Here is a 24,617-nt window from a genome sequence, read left to right on the forward strand (position 1 = left end):
ATACCTAATTTTTCTATTCTTGCCTAATCTGTGGTTCCTACAGTTTGCTCTAGCACCCAAGGCCAAGGCTCTGCTTCTTGATATGCAAAACAAACTTTGACAGCATCCTCACTTCTCATGCCCCCCACCTCCCTGCACCAGAGAAAACGCTTTTCTCTATCAAAATCAAGTTTCTTTTAATTTAAAACCATGTCAGTTTTCAGAGTTTTGTCTCTGCTGTGATTGAAAATGCTTGATTTAAACTGAAGACTGAGCAAACCATATATCTTCATGCTGGATAACTTTGTCCATACCCCCAAAGTAATGCCTAACATTTATAAGAGAAGAACCTTGAGGCAATAAGATAAGAAGAAAGGATAAATCTAATCTTAAATCTGTTTAAAGTGCCCTGCAATAAAAATATGGCCAAGAGGAATTTATTGTGTGCTTAGTATGTGCTGGGTGAATGGAGTGTAGGGGTGAAGAGCAGGCAGCCTTTGCCCTCTGGATACTGTTGAATGGCTTGAGGCACGTCCACATTCACAAATGTGACAAAGTGCAATGGGGGAGTGAGGGCACTGGAGTAGGGGTGCACATGCCTTGAGGTTAGAGAATGGATGAGAGCAATAGACAGCATGCAGGGTGCTAGGATTTCTGCTTTAATTCTCAGTCATGCTTCATATTAGAGTCATTGGAAAGAGGTTTTATTTTTTAAGATAAACATAAGAATACTCACTGCAACATTCTTTTTTAACTTTTTTTTTTTTTAGTTTTTGTTTTTGTTGTTGCTGTTGTTTAGTTATTTTACTTATTTATATGTGGTGCTGAGAGAATCGAACCCAGTGCCTCACACGTGCTAGGCAAGTGCTCTACCACTAAGTCACAGCCCCAGCCCCAAGAGGTTAAAATAATGATTCTTGTTCTTGTAATGTGATCCCTAAAAATACTGATTTTTAATGTTTGGGGATGGGACTTTGGTGTGGGCGAGTTTTAAGCCCTGCCTCCCTGATTTATTCCAACGTACAGTGAATATTGAGAACTACTTTCGTACAGGGAATGTCTAAAGGTGCTGGATTATTCAGGGTCATATGCATGAAGAATATGTCATTCAGTTATATAGCTGAGTCACCAGTGTAGGTGGCAGGCAGAAATGGCTTTTGATAAAGTATGACTAAACCTTTGGTTTGTCGAACACTCTGACTAGAACAGAGGGCATAATTTTACCTACTCTCTGGTGCCAGCGAGTGGCATCACTACCAGCAGCCATGCCAAATTTGTCTAAGTCATTTCCCTTTTCCCTGTCCTTCTGGTGCATGGCCAGATGGCATTGTTGACCAATCCTGCCGCTGTATTCTTCTACTTAGCCCCTGATTTCTCTCTCTCCACTGCTTTGCCCTAGTTTAGAAGCAGTTTCTTCCTTTCTGGTCTGTGGTTCCTGCAGTGGCCCTGCACATCACACTGTTCATCTTCCATCCTTCATTTAGAGATAATTTAAAAAATATATACAGGTGTCATCGAAGGATGTTGATTTCAGTTGCCTTTGAGGAAACTAAAAACAAGATTTACTAATCCCAAAACTAAGGAAGTCAGGTTTTAAACCTTTAAAATGAAAAAGGTAGATTCTTGGAGGTATCTCACGAGTCATTAACATCTTCAAGCTTAGAGAACCTCTAGGCAAAAGGAATATCTTCATGAATTTCTGTATTTTTTTTTTAACTAGAGCTAATGAAAAAACTAAACACAGTACAAAGCAAGGAAGAAGCAGCAGCCCAGGCTCCATTCTCCTTTTAAAAAAATTTAGAGGTATTTATAGTGAATAACTTGGAAAAGTATGAAAAGGCAGCGCAGTAGTGCCGAGTTCTATGGGCGTGTTGGGGGCTGACATCTCATGGACTGATTTGGTGCCCCTATAAACTCAGCTTCTGAAATCTGTTTCCCTTTCAGGGTGTCATTGAACATTGTTTTATTTTGGCTCTTATTTCCTGTCCCCAAATGATGTTTGGCTGCTCTTTGATGTTTCACTTATTAATTTTGACCACATGGTTTAAAGGAAATCTTAGAAACCTCTGGTTTTCAAGGCCAATAATAGGTCTCCCCTCCTCAAATGTGGTGGTTTCTGTTAATTGTCACTTGCTTGCTTTCATGTCTTGTTACTGATAGACCAGACTAATGGCCAGTAACAGGGCGTCTTTTTGCCCTTCTTTCTTCCTTTTCCAATAATTATGCGGAGTAATTTTGTTTTTCTGTAATCGTTTGTTCAGTAAGAGCTAATGATAGTTCCACAAACTTCTGCGAGAGGGTATGCCTGACTAATATGTACATCAAACCCCTTTCTGCCAAAATTCAAGTGGACTCCATTCCAAATGAAATGGATATTTCCATATTCACAGGGAGTTTTCATATTCCTTCCTCAAAGAAATATGACATTTGGTGTTGAGTTGTTAAATGCCTTAGGATCTTGGAAGGTAAAAACCTTGTTTGTTTTACAATTTTCAGTGTGTAGCACACTTAAACTGATGAAAACTTATCAGCTAAATTACATGAACATATTACAAATAAAATAGCTTAGATTGTAGTGAAAACTTTTTGTTGTAGTGATATATTATCACCTATAAAATTAGTTCAGAGTTGTTTTTTTAAAGCTCTATGCAGGATTTCTCTTCTTAAGCCTACTCCCTTTAGAAAACAGGATAAGTGGGATTGTAGGAGAGTTTTTTCAAGCACGGTGCCAGGTGAATACAAAGTTTCCCTGTGCACTGACTGGTTAGGTAGTCTTGACCAACTGCCTCTGAATAGAGTAAGTGTTGGGTAGTACAGTTTATTAATAGTACCACATACTTATTTCAGCACAGTAGAGCTCTGTTAAAAGAAGTCCCGAACACATGATCCACACATAGTAGAATAGAAATTGTTTAGCTTTAATGAGTTATTAAAAATTCTGTTTAAAAAAAACTTTTGGGAAGGGGTGTGTATTGAGGATTGAACTCAGGGGCACTCGACCACTGAACCACATCCCCAGCCCTATTTTGTATTTCATTTAGCAACAGGGTCTCACTGAGTTGGTTAGAGCCTTGCTAAATTACTGAGTCTGACTTTGAACTTACTATCCTCCTGCCTCTGCCTCCTGAGCCACTGGGATCACAGGTGTGCGCCACCATACCTGGCCTTTATTTAAACTTTTTAAAGCAAGTTTTAATGTGCTGTTGCCACCATTGAATAGCTATATTTGCATTAAATGAATAGCTATATTTGCATTAAATTAATTAAATGAAGATGATGTTTTAGTGTGACTAAGCAATTCTGACTTTTGACACTTTACAATTAAAGCCATTATTTTCTTGCATTTCTTGTCAATCAGCCACTGAAAAATAAGACTAGTAAGAAAATATGTCACTTGTATATAATGGCAGCATAAAATAAGATAGAAATAATTAAATAATAAGTAGCACACAAACCATTCATTTTTGTGACAAATATTTTGTAACACTTTGTTTAATGATTTAGTTATCTTTGAGTTCAAAGTAAAACTTCACTTTTAAGGTTTTGCTGTTTTTATGAGTATTTCCTACATGTTTTTTACTATTTTAAAGGTAGAGATGGTGGTCTCTAAAAATGATAAAGAATATTTTCTATAATGTGAATTGATGCATACTAAAATCTTCCAATCCAAAGTAATATTGTGAGAAATATTTTAGACTCCATAGAATATTATAAAATTCTATGTTAAATAATAATTATGCTTATGATATTCTCATTATCTGCAAAACATCTTAATCACATTTTATCAGGCTTCCCTGATACTTTAAAGATGCTAATAAAATTTAGTGGGATTTTATATAATCTCTTTGAAGTAGATGAGAGGTAATTTCTATAACTAAGGTATCAAGAACATAAACATTTGTAGGATGTTCATATAAAATAGTCAGTTTTGAAAGTTGCTAATAAGCCTGAGAAATCTTAGAGCTCACTTCTGATCTACTGTTCATATTTCAGTATGATATAAAATATAATCCTTGGATGTTTGCTTTCTCAGACCTGCTGAGAAAAGAATTATTTGTAAAATACTATGAAGTAGGAGAGGGAAAGGAATCTAAGCCTAGACCCTGGGCTCTCTTTGGCAGAGTGACCTACTGGGCACCTAATTAGATGTTGTGGATTCCCTGCTATATGTGCCCAGGGTGACCAGCAATGGTTCTAATGTGGTTGGATACTAGAGTCTCCTGGAGAGCTGTCAGTTACGCAGTCATCCAGAACCTGAGAATCTCTAAGGATAGTGCTCACATCTCTGTACTTTAATGCTCAGTGACTACAAAACCACTTTTTGCTCTTTATGATTGCTAAACTTGGCAGGATATTCAGATGGTCTCCATATGTGAGCTTCATGTTCCAATACCCAGATGTAGAAAAGACGTTGGAGAGGAAATAATACAAGTGTGCTTTTCTCTTAGAGATAGGAAAGAAGTACACCATGACCATATTGAATAATTAAGTCACATTCTAGAATGAAAAGAATTACAAGGCATAATCCTTTTATTTTATTTTTTAATAAAAGTTTAAAATCCTAAAATGTACAATTTATTCTTAAAGAGTATTAGGCCAGTCAGAAACAGGGCAAAATAGGGGGTTTAGAGAGACGGTCTCAGGCCTACTTTGTTCAATGGTGTGTCCCCAGTACCCACAAAAAAACCTCCCTGGCTTTAGGCACACAGTAAACTGGCTTTGAATGAAAAGATGAGTCTGGACTGAGCAATCAGAGAAAATAGTCCATCTCTCTGGATGCTTGGGTACTTGCTCATTTATTTTGCCATTACTAATTTACTATTCTTTTTAAAAATGGCAAGCATACAGTTACATACCCAGAAAGTGACAGCCCAGGTCAAGCTCCCTCACATTTAACCACTATGCTAACTACCTCTCCATGCTTTAATGAGACAGGTGGAAATTGAAAACCATGGGTTTTGCAAATATATTTATTAGTAAAGTTGTCTGTTAGTCAATCTCTCCTTGCAATTCTTTTAGTCATCTCTTTATCCCCAACATCTACCTCATAATAAGCACCTAATAAATGAAGGTGACATATAGGAAGCTTTCTTTTTGAATATTCATGCCCCCATCATTTAAAACTATTCATCCTTAAATATCTTTTTTTTCTGTAAATACACATTTTGGTTTCTACTTAAATATAACTGTATTATTCTGTAGCTTTATTTTATTCTTACTGATATACCAGTAATTTTCTGCATCAATATTAAAACATTTCCTCAATTTTGATTTCCTGAAGAGGAGTCCACAAGTATCCATGTAATGGTATTTAATAGCTCTCTGTCTGTTGATGGGCATTTGTTTCGTTTCATTTCTTTGTTGTTAGAATCAGTGTTTGAATATTTCTCTAGGATAAATTCATAGAAATCCCTGATTTTTATTAGAAATTCTCAATATTAAAAACACATTTAGGGCTGGAGTTGTGGCTCAGAAGTAGAGCGCTTGCCTAGCATGTGCAAGGCCCTGGGTTTGATCCTCAGCACCACATAAAAATAAATAAATAAAATAAAGGTATTATGTCTAACTACAACTGAAAAATATATTAAAAAACAAAACACATTTAATTGCTTGATCTGAGCCAGACTGCCCTCAAAAGAAGCTTGTGAATGCTTATATCACACAAATAGTGGGTGCTGATGACCATTCCCACATGCACCAGGCTGGGGAAACTTAAACTTTTTTTTTCTTTTGTTAAACCACATTTAATAGATAAAATGATGATGTATTTCTCATTTTGCATTGGGATTTGCATACATTCTGAATACTGTACTCAAATATAAAATATATGGTATTTCAATATAAATGGTAGCTAAAATCTCTATTATATATCAAATGACTTTATATTTTTCCATATTTTCTGTTAAAATATAATTTTAATAATTAAGCACCTAATTTTCTCCTATGTATAGTAATTTGTATAACTGATATCCTATTATTAAACATTTAATGTTTCTCTAATACCTCATTGATATATATCAATGAAAATCCTTGTATATGTGGGTTTTTTCTTCTAAGAATAATTTATTAAAATAAATTCTAGATGGTGATATTACTGGATAAAAGGTTTTAACTCTTTTTATGACTCCTGATAACCACTGTTAAATTGCTTTTCATATTTTAGTTATTTGGATTTAGCCATTCTATATTTTAAAACATTATGTTGTACATGACAAGTATATGCAACTTGGATTTGTCAGTTGGAGTGAATAAATTTATAAATCAGTGAATTGCTTGACAAAAGTGTTATATCAGTTTTTATGACCATCAAGAGTATATTGCCTTAACAGATTCTTTACTACTTCTCTGAAATATGGTAGACTTATTATATTAAATTTAAATAATCCATATAAGTTCACTTTTATAAATTATAATTATTGTATTTTATATACAAAGAACACTGAGGCATGTTTTTATATTTTGCATTAAAAATGCTTTCTTTAGAATACTAACAGCCAACAGAATGATATGATTTAAATATATGTATAATTATATGTACCTCACCTGTAGCTAATTTTAATTTTCCTTTCTTATACCTTTTTGGTTTTTCCTAATTAATCACAATGAGTAGCCCATCAAGTTTGAGTGTGCTCCACATGTACTTGAGGCCAAAAGATCTCTCTTTCTTTTAGAAAATTTACCAGTGGTGTGGTTCCTCATGCAACAAATATGAGCGTCTGAAAGCAAGCCAGGTTGCCATCGGCATTCGAGATAATGAAAGAAAAGGAAGGTCTCAACTCATTGTGGTGGAAGAAGGAAGTGAGCCATCTGAGCTTATGAAGGTACTGTGACTAGTGTTATTTGTTACAAGGTTACTACCATCCTTCGTGTGTGTGTGTGTGTGTGTGTACATCAGGGTTATCTGTGTGATGGTATTAAGAAAACAGAAAGCTATGTTTTCTTCTTTCATCCCCTGAACAATCATCACAGGAAATGCCAGCCCCTTCTTCTGTGGTATTTGAGGACAAACACATGGGTGACACTTTTATTGGCAATTAGAATACATTTTGAAAGGAAGATAATAATTAAATCCTTCTTAAATTTTTTTTTTAAATGCAGTGGTTACATCCAATTTTAAAGTTGACAACTGTTTTATTGAAAGAAGGAAATGAGGGGGCTGGGGTTGTGGCTTAATGGTAGAATGCTTGCCTAGCATGTGTGAGGTACTGGGTTTGATTCTGGGCACTGCATATAAATAAATAATAAAGTAAAAGTCCATTGAAACTAAAATAAAAAAAATTAACAATAAAAAAAGAAGGAAATGAAATCTTCCACAAAGGTATTAAGTATACCAGTATTTTAAATATTTCAGTCAAACCAAGAAGCTGTCTTTAGACACGTTTTTACTACAGCTCCATAGACATACATTATTCACTTAATCATTATTTTATTTTAAAAAAATTTAAAATTTGTTCTAATTGGTTATATATGACAGCAGAATAAATTTTGACACATTGCACACAAATGGAGCATAATTTCTCATTCCTCTGGCTATACATGGTGCAGAGTCACACAGGTAGTGGAATCATACATGTATATTGGATAATAATATCTAATTCCACCATCCTTCCCATCCCCACAGCCCCTTGCCTCCCCTCAATCCTCTCTATACAATCCAGAGTTCCTTCATTCTTCCCTACCCTCACCCCACCCCACTGTGGATCAGCATTCCCTTATCAGAGAAAATATTGCCCTTTGGTTTTTTGGAATTGGCTTATTTCACTTATCATGGTAACAATTATTTTAATATTAGAGAATAGTTGTGACCAGGCTTTCCATTTTAAGAAAACTTCAGTGAGTACCTTACTGTCCATATTGTATCTGTTCTTGTAATTAAGATTATCATCACAGGGTATAATCATATTCAGATGTCTTGATATATTGGCAAATTTATTGCTGTTTATTCACTTAACAAGTATTTATTTGGCTCCTGCAGCGTTCAAGTCTCTAAATGTTTTCACCAAATGCTACTTGGTTGCATAAATGCTGTAGTCCATCATGACCTTACAGAACTCTGTCAGGCTGTATTGTAACACTTTTTGAATCTTATGCATTTAATAGTGGTAGGGGATATCTTTTTGAGTTGTCATTTGTTTAAATTCCTGGGAAATTATGTACTACCCAGTGATGAGTTTAGCTGTTTCCATTTAAATTTTTCCAAAGACTATCTTATAAATATATTTTAGTGTTTGACATAGAGCAATTTAATACATTAGTTACCTGATCAGTGATAGCCTAAAAATCCAGTGATCAAAAATTACATAAGATAATTTTATCAATTATAATGTGTTTAAGATTTACTTCTTTAATAACCCCTGAATACAGACTTTTCTGATGTTTTTAGAAATCATTTTAATTCAGTGGGGAAAATGCTCAAAGTATAATGCTAAGAGAAAAGGCAAGGTATAGGATTTTACGTACCATATTACCTTAATATGTAAGTTTATGTATATAAAGCTATTTAGACATACATAAATATATGGGAAGAAATAGGTTGAAATTTTACCAGTATTATCTTTGACTCTTTAGATGTGGCTGTTATTTTCTTCTTCATTTGTCCTTATATTTTCATAATGTCTTTATAAAGAGCATTCCTTTTATAGTCAGAATAAAGGTCATCCAAACAAAATTAAGTTAAAGATGGTTTTACCAGATCTTCAACAGCCAAAATAATACTGTTAATAAATTAGACATTGAAAGCTATTCAAAATGAATTCATGATTCTTTAGTATTTTTTCAGGGCCTCTGTTTTAGAGATATGACTAAAGCCATTTAAATCTTTCAACTTGTATATTTGGAAGCAAATGTCTATATAAGAAATATTTCTACAGGACTGTAAGCCCTTGTTTCAATGGCTATATAGCAGTCGTCCTGTATCCATGAGGATGTGTTCCAAGATCCCCAGTGGGTGTCTGAAACCATACACAATACCAACCCTTGTATATACTATATTTTTTCTGATATGTACATACCTATGATAAAGTTCAATTCATACATTATTTATACTAAAAGATTAACAAGAACTAATAACAAAGAGAACCGTTATAATAATGTTTTGTCATGAAAGTTATGTGACTGTGGTTTCCCTCAAAATATGGGATTTTCCATGTGAAACTATGAATGAAGGGAGGCTGCAATGATTTGAGGACATTGGTGGAGTGGTGGATAAGGTGTCCTGTTGGCTGTCAGGCTTCATCCCTGCTTTTTCATGTTTTGCTGTGGTCCCTGGTTCCTCATTGTCAAGTCAACATTTAGACAAAGCTGCTTCTGTGGTCCCTTTAGGTTGTAATGATCTGATATTCTACCTTATCTCTTGACCAGTAGCTGCATTTAGTTATCAATCAGGTGATACTTTCAGTCTGTTCTGGGAAGCAAAGCCTCTGTGGCTGAGGGGCTTGGCTGTGCATGCCTGCATTTGGTGCCCTTGCTTATTGGATTTTATTCAAAGCTTGTGAAAAAAGAGAATTTAAACAATGTATTATGCTGTATTACTAAATTGAAACAGTAAAATGTAAATATGAAGAAAAAAAAGAGGAAAAATACATTCTTAATTTAGAAATATTAGAGATAGGAGTAAAAGGACCTGATACTTAAAATGCCCTGTGTTTCAGAGACTTTTTGTTTGGGGTTTTCAAAAAATCTTACAAAGCACCTACTGTTGTCCATATGAAACACTCCGTGTCTATAGGGCATTGTATTTGACAGCTGTCACTCACAAGATGAACGAAAGGAGTGTTCAGTGAGGGCCTTCCTTAGATAGGAAAAACACGCACTCAGTGGGATTTTTGTTGTAAATGTTGTTTTGTAGGCTGATTATAGGGGTAAGTGGTTATCTGATGAATTAATTGTGTACCTATGATAAACTTGTTGGACTTATGGGCTTTCTCAGTCCTATAACTTTAAGGATAGAATCCAAAAAATTCTGAAATTGATTGTGAAAATTAGAACTTTATTTTCACCATCCTGTTAACTAAAATGTGTCATTTCTTCCAATTGTGGATGTGATCAACAGACTAGATTAGCATGAGCAGTACTTGTGACTTTTTCAGATCACAATGTAGTTACTGTGGATAATCTCCAAATATCATTGAGGTTTAGTCAAGCTCTGTGGCACACACCTATAATCCCAGCTGCCTGGGAACCTGAGGCAGACCCTGTCCCAAAATTAAATAAAGAAAAAAGGCTGGAATTCTAATGGTAGAATGTTTGCCTAGCAAGTACAAGGCCCTGAGTTCAATCCCCAGTACTATTTAAAAAAAAATATTTTGTTGTTACTTGGTGATTGTCACAGATATTAGATATTAGAATTAGATCCTTGCAGTATTATTATTTAATAATTTACTAAAGAAGCTCATATATTAATTTAAATATATCTTAAAAATATATTTTCGGGCTGTGACTGTAGCATAGTGGTAGAGCTCTTTCCTTGCAAGTGTAAGGCACTGGGTTCGATCCTTAGCACCACATAAAAATAAAGATATTGTATCCATCTAGTACTAAAAAAAATAGACAAGATATGTATTTTTATAGTTGCATTTTATTTATATGTGGTGCTGGGAATTGAACCCAGTGCCTCACACATGCTAGGCAAGTGCTCTACCACCGAGCTACAACCCTAGCCCTTAAAAATATTTTTCTTAGAGTGGGTCCAGCAGACTTCAGAAGTGGTCCAAGGTGGTCCATAGTGTGCACATTCACAGAGTCATGAAATGTCATTTCTTTTTCTGAGACTGATGCAACTGATGATTTTGCTAGAGGAGTCTAAAAATAAACATCTTCCAAATTATTGGTTTTATTTTACCTTTGAGGTGATTGGATCTTTTAAAATTAACTTTGTCAACTTTGAAAGTCTACACATGAAAGTAATGTTTAAAAAGTAAGGTTTAGAAATCAAGGACTTTTCAATTAATCATGACCCAATTGTTTTTAGTGCATATTTAATGTTGAATGTTTGGAACATATTTTTAGCACATTAAAGTACTTGATACTGAAAATATGAAAAATAATTTTCCTGAAAGTTTTTAAAAAATTGATCTTTGGTTCAAGGCACTTCAGATATCTATTAATCACACTATTATTTCCATGAAAATTTCTATAAATTTATCCTTTAAACTGGAACACTTTACAGAGTAAAGGCAGTACTCTGGAGATGGGACTTGGAAACAACAGGTATTACCAAAACTAGGAACCAGGGCGGGTTATCTCTCTTAGCTATATCTTTAGCACTTTTAAAAGCTCATGCACCTAAGAACAACAACAAAATTCTGTATGTGGAAATAACTAAGGCTTTTAACTAAAGCCACACTTTGTTTTGTACTTATTTTTTCACTATAACCATATTTATCATGAATGTTTGACATAAATTAACAAAACTTTTTTATGTTTTTTTTTCTTTTCATATTTAAAATAATCAATGAATGTGAAGGGAAAGTAAATATCTCATCAGCCCTAAGGCCCTGTTGTTGGCTGTATTCATTCTTTAAACTTTGGGAGGGAAGCTAGAAGATCCCCTAAGGAAAAGATAATTAGAATCTGATTAGGACTTTCATTTTTTAAAAGATAACATTGGTGAATATGAATAAGGGAATGAACACGGGACAGGTTGAAACAATCCAAATGACTAGTTCTTCTACTCCAGAAAGACTTTTTAAAATATGTGAAGTTGGTAATCACTTTAAGTGCTGAGGCCAACACCAGCTGGAAAGATACCACCAGGAGATAGTAAGCAGATGCTAAGCTGTTGAAACATTAGTTTTCTCAATTTTTTTGAAATATTTTTTAGTTATAGATGAACACAATATCTTTATTTTGTTTATTTATTTGCATGTGTGCTGAGGATCAAACCCAGTGCCTCACATATGTGAAGCAAGTACTCTGCCACTGAGTCCCAGCCCCAGCCCAGGTTTCTTGATTTTATAAAAACAGTAGTAAGCCTCCCTGGAAAGTTTCACGTGAAATCTTTGTTTCTGGATGAAAAAGGAACGTTAGAATGTCATCATCATGTCTGAATTAGTGTTTATTGAATGCTGAGTTAGTTCCCAATGAAGTTTGAAGTTTCTGCTTATTCTGCTGTCTGATTGAGGAGATAAGCATGCATTAGGAAGCAGAAGGAGTAGGTTCGAGTAGGATGGTCCTTGAGCTCCACAGAGCAGGGTCTGAATGCTACCTTTGGTTGGAAGCCCTCTCCTGATAAAATTCATATTTAGGCCACTTGATATTAGCATACAAACTAGATTAACTTCTAGAGCATCTCCCAGTATAGAAATTGTGCAAATGTGTGCCTCTTGTTTTTATAAGTCATAAATGACAACATGAAAAATAAAATTTTATTCAGTCATTTTCTTGGCAGGTTGATGGGCCATATACGATGTGCAGGTCTGAGCATCTGGATTGGCTCATTCAGATGGTTCTTTAATATCTTTAAAGATGGATTATGCAAAGTCTATTTAGGCAAAGAGTAAAATTTTAGTCATAGTTCCCCAAAGTATTGTGCCAAATAAAATTTACATGTTATTGGTGCCTCTCCAGGTTCCTTGCAGGCAGATGTTACTTTTATGTTTGTGCAGCCCTCAGAGCTAATTAGGACAAATAATTAGACATTTAAGACAACTGTGAAGTACATGGTACCATATACTTGGTCTGCTTTTCAGTTTTCAAGTGGGTTGTTTTGCTCTAGAAATTCCCCTTTGTTTTAGATAATAGTATTGATAAAGTTATGGACAAAGCCATACTGTAGATTAAACTAAGTTTTAAGACCAAGTACATTTATATAAAAGCCATTTGTATTTAGAGATGGATAGTTCATATGTTCTGTTAGTATTTTTTTTCTTCGAGTAGATAGTTCTAACTAACTTCTTGAAAAGTAGCAACCAGAGCTGGGACTGGGGCTCAGACGTAGAGCACCTGCATGGCACATGTGAGGCACTGGGTTCCATCTTCAGTACCACATAAAAGTAAATAAGTAAAGGTATTGTGTCCATCTACAACTAAAAAAAAAAGTAGCAACCAAATTTTGAACTCATTTATATTTACTAAAATATTTTTCCACATATTAGTCAGCTAGCATATATTCCAGGTGAAAGCCCTGAGCTTTATAAGAAATATAAAGCTGGTGTCTAAAAAGTTGATTCCATAAATAAAAATGCATGTTCTTAGGAGTTGTTGGATACCTCCATCTGTAGAATCATCCTTTCCAGGTCAGGCCATTTCCCCAGCAACTGCTATAGTCCATCTCTCACTCTCTAGCACACAATCCTACTGTCCAGAGGCTGTGACTGCTTTGCTCAGCTGGTGCCCACAATCCCAGGGCCACCTCTTTGGGAACCGTCATGGCCACTGCTGCTCACTGCTTGGAATTAAACTGAATGTGTTCCATGAACTCCAAGGTACTTCACAGAGGTGTAACTTTGGTTTTGAAATCACTCATTATATTGTCTCAATCTTCCCCAAAACTTTACTTCAAAAGGTTGTGCATCAAAAGGGCTGTGCATATTTCTAATGCTTATAAAGGTTTTATGTAGTTTAAATATACAGAGATAGAAGTGAATTTTAATTCTGATAATCTAAGCCTTAGAATATTGACACATTTCAGCATGTAAAATGAATTATTATGAAAACATATTGGAATTAGGAAACTTAGAATTTTGTCAACAATCCTTAGTTTCTCTGTGGCAGTGTTTGTTTCATAGCATAATCCTGGGTTTACTGAACTTACATTAATTCATATTTTAATCTTTTAACTAAAATATAGTTGTACATTTAAATCAGGCATGATGATTTTAAAATGATATTGCAGAGGGGAGGGAACATTATTTTCTGAGGCATGGTCTTTGATTAGATAAGTCATTCTCCATTTATCTTTGGGTAACAGTGGCAAGTGAGCCAAAGAAATACGGATCATAAAGATGAGGAGCAGTTGTGAAAAATTCCACTCACAAAATTTCTGGAGCAATGTGTAGGATATTTTTAAGTACCCTAAAGATAATATAAATGAGAATAATAATTACATAGCTTCTTAGCATCAGGGAATAAGTATGATATTTTGAGCTGCTTAAATGTTAAACCTAGGGCTGAGGTTGTGGCTCAGCTGTAGAGCGTTTGTCTACCATGTGTGAGGCACTGGGTTCGATCCTCAGAAGCAAATAAAAATAAAAACAAATAAAAATAAAGATATCGTGTCCAACTACAACTAAAAAAATTTTTTAAAAAATGTTAAACCTAAAGTTGTTTTGTGGGTTTATAATATCCATACAAAAGAATCACTCATTAAACTGCTTTCTGTTACCCTCTCATTTATTTCATAGTTAGTCAAATCTCTGCGCGTTGTAAGGATGGAAATATGAGTTGCCTGAGGTATTTATTTAGTCAATAGATATAGTAAACACTTCAAGAGACAACAAAAAAAGTTTTGTCAGAAAAGTACACTTGTCTTTGTGGGCTTTCCAAGTACCTTCAGATTCCTTGTTTATCCTCCCTCAACTTTCCTGGGAAAGTTCTTGAGAAATTGAACAATGACTTAAATGTTTTGTAATCTCCTATTTCTGTTGCATGGTGCCTGGTACACAGGAAATACTGATCAGAATTTCTGATTGAAGTCAGTCCATTGACCGGTTTACCATTCAAAGATGTTTAAGTAAAAGGGATCCCAAATATTTGCCACTCTCTAGATTAGTTCTGATCTGCATTACATATATGGAATAAATGAAATGTCAGGGATGCCTGCAAACAGGAATCTTTCCCTTTCTTCTTTTTGGTTCATTGTAATTAAATCATTTCTTCCATTTTCCTTTATAGCAGCAAAACTTAGTACACACTTGATAGCCAATTAATTATAGTGGCAATTAGTACCTGCTGCAAACTTGCGACCCTTTCTAGAACACTGTAGTTGCTACAGCTGTTTATATCTACCATTTCTGGCCCAGCGCTGTTCAAGGCACTTTTCAGTTTTTAATTTGTCATTTGAATTTCTAGCATTTAATTTAGATGCCTGTTTTGTTTCCCACTGATTTGTCTGATTCGAGAAGTTTTTTTCTGAACAAAGATGAAAAATGTGTAGAGTAAGCTAATTAACCATATGCTGCAATAAAGTGATACTATTTCAAATAACCTTCCTCTTTGTCACACCAAAGTTCAACATGAAGACTTGTGACCTTACTGATAAGGTACCACTTTGATATAATCAGTTCAAATTTATATCACTTGGTAATCATTTCTGAATGAGGAACTTTCCCCTTTAGTTTACATTGGAAGTGAGAAAATAGCAATAGGATAATGCAGTTCCAAGACTGAATGAACAGTACAGGGGAGAGGGATGGAACCTGGCCCCACAAAATACATATTTAAATTGATAAACTAAAATAAATAATAAACTAGATAAGCTAACATAAATATTACACTAGGATGGCAAGCTTCTGCTCTCTTGTTATAATAATAATGATAATACATAATAAAAACTAATAAAACTTTTTTCAGCAATTTTAGATCATTTTTTTAATCCCATGTGCTAAGAATTAGTCAAATTCAGATATCAAAAGGACAAGTTACTTATTCAGTGATTTACAATTTCTTACATTAATTTTGTAAATTAATAGTTTTTAAGTATATAATAATAGACAATAATATTGATTTATATTGTTTTCCTCTAACATCTTATTAAAAATTAGCCAAGTGCAGTTATTAAAAGGTTGAGTTTTCAAGATCCAGTAATTCTCTTATCCTTAGTTTTATTGTATAATGTGTATTCATTTAATATCATGAAGAAATAGGCTTGTATACTGGAGAGGACTCCCTGAAATGGAGACTATCTAAATTATGCTTCTAAATATACTGCCTTTTCAGAGCCAAGGATCATAGTGTGTTGCAGTGGGTTATATTGACAATACTTGTGCAAATTAGAGTTATTAGCAATTAGAATTGCTATTTGGTCACAAGGGTGTTTAATGCATTGAAACTTTAAAGTCACATTGTTTTGAAAAAAATATATATTTATAAAAAAGATTTAAAAATGACTTGAGGAAAGCATGGCTTGTTCATGTAAATATAGTATTCTGCTTAAAGGAAACTTGTAGAAATTCTTAGTTTTGGATAATCCCATATTTTTTAACTAATTATGAAAAAAAATGTACTACCAAAAAGGAAATATGTTAGTGTCTATATACAAACAAGTAAAATCCCTACTAATATATTAGCATATGAAGTCCTATACCATGCATAACTGAGAAATTAAATATTAATGCTATAGTGAATGAATAAACTAAAAGCAAGCCCCTGTTTAAAAAAAAAAAAAAAAAACTTAAATGAAGTCAGATCATGGAGGTGGATTGAAGCAAGCATCAGATGCACTGCAGTTGAATGGTGACATTCACTGTCAAGGAACCGCATTGCTAAGTGATGGCATTATTTCTCTCATCTTGTGTTTTCCCAGGGTAAAGGCAAATGGCTCACTAGTAGACTGAATTTTCTGTTCACTCTTAATCTTTCCGGATGCATTTTTCTTGATACCATGCAAATACTTGTCATTGACACAGGAATTTCATGATCCAGGAAATGGGTTTTACTCACAGTAGTGGAGGTAACACCCACTGCCATGACAAATATTCAGTGTTTCCATATGACCTGCATGCACCCTTCTATGCATTTTATAGGGTGAGTTATTTTAATTCTTACAATAATCCTGTATGTGGATACATTTATAACACCTGTCTTGGGTTGTATCCCTCCCAAAGCTGACTCTGAGACAAGTATTTGGGCAGGTTGTTATTTGGGAGTTGATTCTGGAAGCACCAGCTGGAGGTAAACTGAGAACACAGTGTGATAAGTGATTTAATGTGGCAGGACCCAGGGGCTCAGTCCCAGAGGGGCCCTCAGAAACTGTGGAGCACCCTTGAGAGTTGGAAGGCTGAGGTAGCTACAGGATTTAGCTAGTAACTCCCTTCCCTCATTGCTAGAGAGTCATTCTTTGGATGTTTACTTTCCAGAAGCCCTAGCATGCCTTGTGGTGGACATGATCGACCTCGTGGCTGGATGATGCCATCAGACAGAGAGGAGAAAGCTTACCTCTTTAAGATACAAGGTGCAGATGGCCTCTAGGTAGAACAAGAGAGGTATGGGCAGAGCCCAAGAGGGTCTGCTCCATTCTTACTTTATAGATGAGAAATGTGAGTCCTAGAGAGGCTATATAATTTGTCCAGATGGGAATGAGAATTAGAGATCAGAAGAATCACAGCCAGGCAGCCTTCCTTCAGAGCCTACATTCTTTTTTGTTGATGTTGTTCTTTTTAGTTATATACTACAGTAGAATGTGTCTTAATGTATTACACATACATGGAATATAACTTCCCATTCTTGTGATTGTACATGATGTGGAGTTACATTGGTCATGTATTCACATATGAACATAGGAAAGTTATGTCCAATTAATTCTACTGCCTTTCCAATTCCCATCCCTCTCTCTTCCTTTCATTCCCCTTTGTCTAATACAATGAACTTTTATTCTCTACCCCTCCCCCCTCCCGCCTTATTGCATATTAGCATCTGCATATCAGAGAGAACATTCTGCCTTTGGTTTTGGGGGACTGGCTTATTTCACTTGGCATAATAGATAGACTGCTTGATGAAATCAGTCGATAGATAGACTGTCACAATAGACTGCTTGATGAAATCAGTCGATCAGGATAAGAGCAAATAACAAGAAAATGTAAGTCCATAATGAAATGTGTGTAAGAAGTTCAATGGTGGAATTGTAACACAAAGAATTATATCAAGAATATGCAGGGTCATGTCAAAGAGGGGAAACAATGCTTTGACCAGGGGAAGGTTGGACTCTACATATGTAAGGGTGAAGAAATATGGAAAACCTAGCTTTTGTTGAGTTCTCATGATATACCAGTGATTGTAGGAATCCCTTCACATACATTATTTCACTCATATCAATTGAGTGGTATTAGTTATTTCACCATTTTCAGTGTGGAAACAGGACCACGGAGCCTCGCAGTTGTGCACTCTCTAGCCCAGTCTAGATGAAGGGTGTGTCAAAAAGACAAGGGAGTGATCCATAGAAATGAGGAAACTCAAAGGCAAATGTTGGCAATATGCATTCAAACTCTGATCAGAAAGAAATGTCCAAATGGGCTTGAGGTCTTACCAGAAAAGATCTAAAAATCTTTTCCCAAGATATGCTCTGAAGCAGTTTCCAGACCACCAGACCCTGATAACTTATCCAGGGGACATGTGCCATGGAAACTAGTGTGAATATCAGAAGTGCTTGGCTGACCTGCTGTGATGGTTGTGATGTGTGAACTAGGTTGGTAAAGCTGATGCCACCAACACTTAAATCATATCTCCAGATCTGAGCAGATTTCAAATGTACAGTGTTAGTCTTCATAATAAACAAACCAGAATCTCACACAGACCTTGGCATTCTCTTTTCTTACTTAACAGATGGTTCTAATATGCAGCCAGTGGCAACTGCTCTGGTTTCATAAGTTGATGTTCTGGCTGAGATATTCTAATAACTTGTGAGTTAGCTTTCTATGTTAGAATGACTTATAAGTCAACTTTCTCAAATCCAGCTATTCATCCATACTAGCCACATTTCAGGGGCTCAGTTGCAAGAACTAGCTAATGACAACTGTACTGGAAGGTGCAGATATAGACATTACTGCAGAAAGTTCTGTTGAGAGCAGTGTACGTGATGATTGTGTAGCTCACTCTCTTGCAGACACTTGGTCCTTGTATCCAAACTTGTGTATCAGATCACATGCTTTCCTCAGAAATACCTTCACTCTCTACCTGATTATTACATTTCTCTTCATTTGCTGTATCACTAAAGAGACAAAGTGCTTTAGAGACAGGGAAGCCCATCACTTGAGAGAGCAGAGAGCAAAGGCTGGGATCTCATGTCCAGATGGGGTGGAGCTGACAACAGGGGGACTCAGCCCTTCCTCAGAAGTACCTGGGTTTTCTATCAGTGTGGATCTTCCCTATTATCAAATATTTGTCTTCCTAAGGCACAAAACGCCTTGTAGCAGGTAAATATACCATACCAACAAGGCCTCACTTCACATTTGCAATTTATTTCTATGCTCCATATGCTTGCAATCTACTGATTGTTTTTCAGGTAGGGAAGAAAAATAAGAGAAATTACTGAGTAGTTAAAATGTTTGCTCTTGGAACCTTAGTGTTTGCTGTGCTTATGGTGAAAATAGAAGGAGAGCCATCCACACTAAAATGATTAAGATAAGAACAGGATACATCTTTTTGTACACAAGGAGCTCTTAAGTTGGAGTTGAGAAAACTCAGGATTTACATCCTTGCTGTAGTATTTATGAGATGATCTAAGGGCAAACTCCTAGTTCTCTCAGGCCTGTTTTCCTAATCTATCAAGCTAGTTTCATCATGGTACTTACTGGTCCTGTCAGAGTTCTCAAGAAGCACCTAAGACCCTCTGTGCTAATGGGACTCAACAGCAACTTGGAGCATTTTTATGCACAGTGATCTGGAGTTTTGAATTATATATTATCCTTCTCTAGGTCACATATTATCTCCCTTTTCTTGATGCATTTCAAATACTGAGTATAATGTGGGCAAGCATCTTGCTTGTTTTTATAAATTAGGAAAAGCTCATGTTGAGAACCACCAAGAGTTTAAGTTTTGAAATTTCATGTCCAAAATAGGTGGGGTACCTAAAAGGTTAAAAATAAATAAATAAAAACAAATACACTGTGAATAAGGATTGAAAGGGTATAGCAATTTGTGCTTAACTTCCTGGTCCTTTATTTAAAAAAAAATTTTTTTTTTCACATAGGTATTGTGTTCTGAAAGAAAAATAACCACCCTGGGTCATATAAGAGAAAAAAATAAATAAATAAAACCACCAAGGATACTCCTGACATAGGCAGGCCAGGAGAACCAAGAGATTTTAAGCCACAAAATTGCATATCTGAAGCTAGAATTCTTCATTTGCTCTAGTTATTTAATACACATTTCTTCTGATTTACTTTGAACTGAACTCTTGTTGAAGGCAGAGTAAGTAGCAGAAAAGAAGATTGATTTAGTCAGAAAACAAAATTATATTTCTACAACTTTCTAACTTCTTTAAACATTTCCAGAGTTTAGACTAAGAAGACCAGGGAGAAGAAGGAACTAAGGGTTGCAGAAAGAACAGAATGTGTGCTGCATGGTGTAATTGCTAGTATTGGTCAGTCTGAATGGGAGAATGAACATCATCCCTGTACAATCTCTGCTCTGAGAGAACTTCTACTTATTTCAGATGCTAAATGATATAAATCAAGAAGGGCTTCGGAAGGACCTGGCAGAGGAAGCAGGAGGTGCATTAGTTAGGAATACATATTTTGACATAGAGTTCCAATTTTGTTTGTCACTTACTAGCTGTGTGACCTTGGGTAAAGTACTTAGCCTGTTATGCCATGCGTGAAAGGGGATAGTAACTGTGCCAACTCAGGGGGTTGCTATGAAGATGAAAGGACTTAATAAATGGAAAGCACCTGGAAAGGTGCCTTGCAATATGTAAGCATCTGTTAAATAAAACTCAAGAAATGCCTGTGGCATGGCACATATGGCACTAAAAGTTTTAATTGAATACATATAATATCCAGTGAAAGGCAACAAATATATTAATACATTCCAATAGATGTGGTTTAGACAAAAGCAATACTGTATATAAAAGGGTAGTTTTCAAAAAAGTAAATCATGTATCTCATACAAATATAAAGTGATTGCAGTCAAATATCACATGTAACTCATGTGTTAATAAGGGAAACAGTAAGATATTTTAACTAGTTCAAAGAAGAATTAAAAGAGCAGATACAGGACAACAGTATTGATATTAATTTGCTAGTAGATGTACAGGGCATAAATTACTTTCATCTCTACCATACAAAATCCCTGTGCATTTCTGTGAAAAAAAAAATTTGAGGGCTCTGGTTGTGGCTCAGTGTAGAGCACTTGCCTAGCATGTGTGAGGCATTGGATTTGATCTTCAACATCACATTAAAAAAATAAAATAAAAGTACTGTATCCATCCATAACTAAAAATTTTTAATTTTTTAAGATGCCATCCACCTTTTACTGAACTAGAAAATAAGTTAAGGGAAAGATTCAGATGCCTATAGCCTTAGGTCATTGGAAGGGTCCACCAGGCACAGATCTAAGGAAATAATCTTTTGCCCATTTAAAAGGCATGCCCAATTTTCCTTGACTTAGGGAATTACGCAGTCAGTTCTTCTGAGGGTTAGTGAAATGGCATTAGAGAAACTTGTATGAAGATGTTGACCGTAACACTTCTGTGAAATTGTCATTTTACCTCTTTGAGCATCACCACCCTTTTCTGTAAAATTGGGCTAACAGTATCTAGAACATGGGAGCTCTTATGAGATGATATGTGTCTAGAGCTCCTGATCCAGCGTGTGACTCATTCAGCCAACAGTAACTATTATGGTTTTAATTATAATTACCTGAGCCAACCAAAGACTAATTGCTCAGTTTTGCTTCTGCTATACCCAGTCAACCTAAGTAGAAATTTGAATCTAGCATTAGGGAAAGCCCAGGGGAAGTAAGGGGCAAGGCTCCCACAAGGGACACTGGGAACATCAGCTCGATTAGAGAAAGGGACTAAGGAGAGAAGGCTGATAAATAACACAGGTGGATAATACCCAGCTTTTAGAGAAGCCTTGGTATCCAGACAGAGGAGTTTTAGCTCTGTATAAATAAGCACCCAGTTCAGAATCATCTGGAATACAGATTCCTGGTCCTCATCCTAAACTTACTACTTCATAACTGGCAATTGGGAGTCTGTATTTTAACAAGTTACCCAGAGGTTGCTTGAGCAAATGGAAATTTAAGAACTACCGTTGCAGATATAAGATATAAATTTTTTTTGATTAAAATTTTTTCAAATTTATGGAGGTGTGATTGAAAATAAAACTTGTATTTATTTAATGTGATATGTTTTCACATGTACATTGTGAAATGTTTATCACAGTCACGACACTTTTAAATGGAAACTTACAGGAAATAATTGAAAGACAAAGGGCTCCAAGCTTGAGTGACAAGCCATGACTGCATCAGTCAATGATTTTTTTTTTTTTTTTTTTTTACTGGGGATTGAATTCAGGGGCACTCAACCACTGAGCCACATCCCCAGCCCTGTTTTGTATTTTATTTAGAGACAGGGTCTCACTGAGTTGCTTATCACCTCACGCCCAGTAGTCAATGATGTTTTTATGAAACACTCTCAAATTAAAGCTTCTTTGTTTTCTTACCCCTTTATCTTGTCAATTATATGTTATTCTACACACAAAGGACTATATGAGAGAAATCCCAATCACCTTAAATGAAAATGTTTTGTTTTGGCAACCTTAAATGAAAATGTTTTGAATTTAGGCATGATCCTGCCAGTAAAGAAAAAGAAAAGCTGTATTGACTGTTTATTTCAAAGATCAAAATGTATGGCACTGTTTATAAAGTGAACATGTGTAGTTGTTTTGTTCTTTCTAGGCAGGGTGTAAAATCCTTAAGGGTTGGGCAAGATGGTTGGGAACTCATTTATATTCCACAGTGAGGAGTTCGGTAAATGCATGGTTGTTGAACTGAGTTTTTAAATGATCCGTAGAGATACCTGATAATATAACCATAACCCTTTGCCCTGGAATTAAGCCTGTTTTTCAGAGTCCCTTTGGTTCAATTCCCTAGTATGCAATAGTCCTTTGTGAGGCTAATTAAAATACCTGAGAAATATGGGAATTATCTGAAAATTAAAAGTTAGAGTGTGCTCAAAATCCTAGCCTCAGCTGGCCTCGTGGGAGACTTCCCAGTATTAGGTATGTCCTTAACCCTAATTGTTTATTCCAATCTCCTGTGTTGGTTGGAGGAGAATTACAAAGGGTACCTAAGAAGGCTTTTAATGGTTCTTATAAATTATTCTACCAAACTACAAATGTAAAAAACAAAACCAAAAAGTTTTTGGTTGCAAGTGTTTTACTTTTTGTTATGATCTTACTTTTAGGGAAAAAGAAAACCTATGTTATGATCATTTAGCATGTAAGAGAATTAAAACTTTTTTTTTGTTATTGGGTAAAAGAAAAGATGTCATATTCCCAGAGGATAAGTTGGTGCATTTTCAAACTTGAGACTGTACCCATACTTATATAAGGATGAGATTTATACATATTTATTGTTATTTGATATTCAATGACATATATTTTAATGCAATATATTATAGGAGATATTGAGTATGAAATGCATTATGCAAAGAATTTATTTTTATTGAATATGTATTGAATCTAAATAACAGTTATGAATAAATGACTTCTTTCCACTTCTAAACTTGATTTTATAGCTGTATTATTAAAATCACAGTATTTAGAACAAGTTTATATTTTGTTTCTGTTCTTAGCATTCTATGGTATTTGTTTCAATTAACTTAATGAATTAATTAAAATGCTTAGAGACATATTTTTGTGATTTTAGTATAAAAATTCAAAGCAGAATCAATTGTATTTTCCTTTCTTATTGGTGCATTGTAATTATGCATAATGAATGGGGATTCATTATGCCATATTCCTCATTCCCCAGGACTCTCCTTTTTTTGCCCCTCCTCCCTCCCTGGATTGGCTTGCTCTACTCTACTGATCTTCCTTCTATTATTGTTATTTTAATTAGTGCATTATATATACATACATATATATATCTCATATATGTATATGTATATATGAGATATATATGATTTACACATATGAATCATTGTGGTTCATTCAACATAGCCTAGTTTAGTAGATTTCATTGCCCAGGACTTCCCCAGACCCTCCTCTCTACCCTCCCTCTCAATCCCCTTCCTCTATTCTATTGGTCTCCCTTTTATTTTCATGAGATTCCCCTCTTCCCCTTTTAAAATTCCTTGCATGTCTCCTTTATGACCGAGTAAAACTCCTTTGTGTATGTATATACCATATTTTCTTTATCCATTTATCTGTTGATAGAACACCTATTCTGGTTCCATAACTCAAATGTATTTTTTTACCAAACACATTACTTGAATTTTTTGATTGCATTATATATGCAAAGAATGGATTAAATACTGCTTTCTTGGAGATTCTCATCACCACCCAAGAAACTCAGTGTTTGTTTACTTAGTGCCATTGGCTGATTTGACCCATGGGAAAAAACTGAGGCTGTGTGAATTGATGAGAAATGTGTGAGCCTGGTGATTTAAAATTCAAGTGTTTTATAATTGATGTCTTTATAAATGCAAAATGGTTGACTTTTTTTTTTTAACTTTGCATTCTTTAGTGACAGAACTTTATCTTTCATGCTGTTTACTTTTTCCAGGTTTTAGGGACAAAACCAGAGCTTCCGGATGGAGACAATGATGACGACACCATAGCAGACATAAGTAACAGGAGGATGGCCAAGCTCTACATGGTGAGTTCCCTGGAAGCAGATCGGTGGTTTTCACTGGGCTGGATGCGAGTGGAGCCTGTATGGAGGACTCTGCTGTAGTTCATGACTCTCCTCATTGCCTACATACATGTGGAGGTTCCATTAATTTCTTGCTTTTGTATATTTGTTAAAATTATCATTTT

The 24,617-nt window shown here is 35.2% G+C and overlaps 1 protein-coding gene across 1 annotated transcript in view; it reads left to right on the forward strand.

Annotated features, from left to right (window-relative positions):
- The window catches only part of Scin (scinderin), a 75,780-nt gene that overhangs the window by 22,529 nt on the left and 28,634 nt on the right, over window positions 1-24,617 (forward strand). The window contains exons 4-5 of the mRNA XM_046435388.2: window positions 6,651-6,800; window positions 24,364-24,456. Coding sequence (XP_046291344.1) covers window positions 6,651-6,800; window positions 24,364-24,456 — 243 coding nt within the window. The remainder of the gene's footprint in view (window positions 1-6,650; window positions 6,801-24,363; window positions 24,457-24,617) is intronic.

Source organism: Marmota monax, unplaced genomic scaffold (assembly GCF_021218885.2).
Source record: "Marmota monax isolate L192 unplaced genomic scaffold, Marmota_monax_Labrador192_F-V1.1 WCK01_AAM20220418_F8-fsc00139, whole genome shotgun sequence".
NCBI lineage: Eukaryota > Metazoa > Chordata > Mammalia > Rodentia > Sciuridae > Marmota > Marmota monax.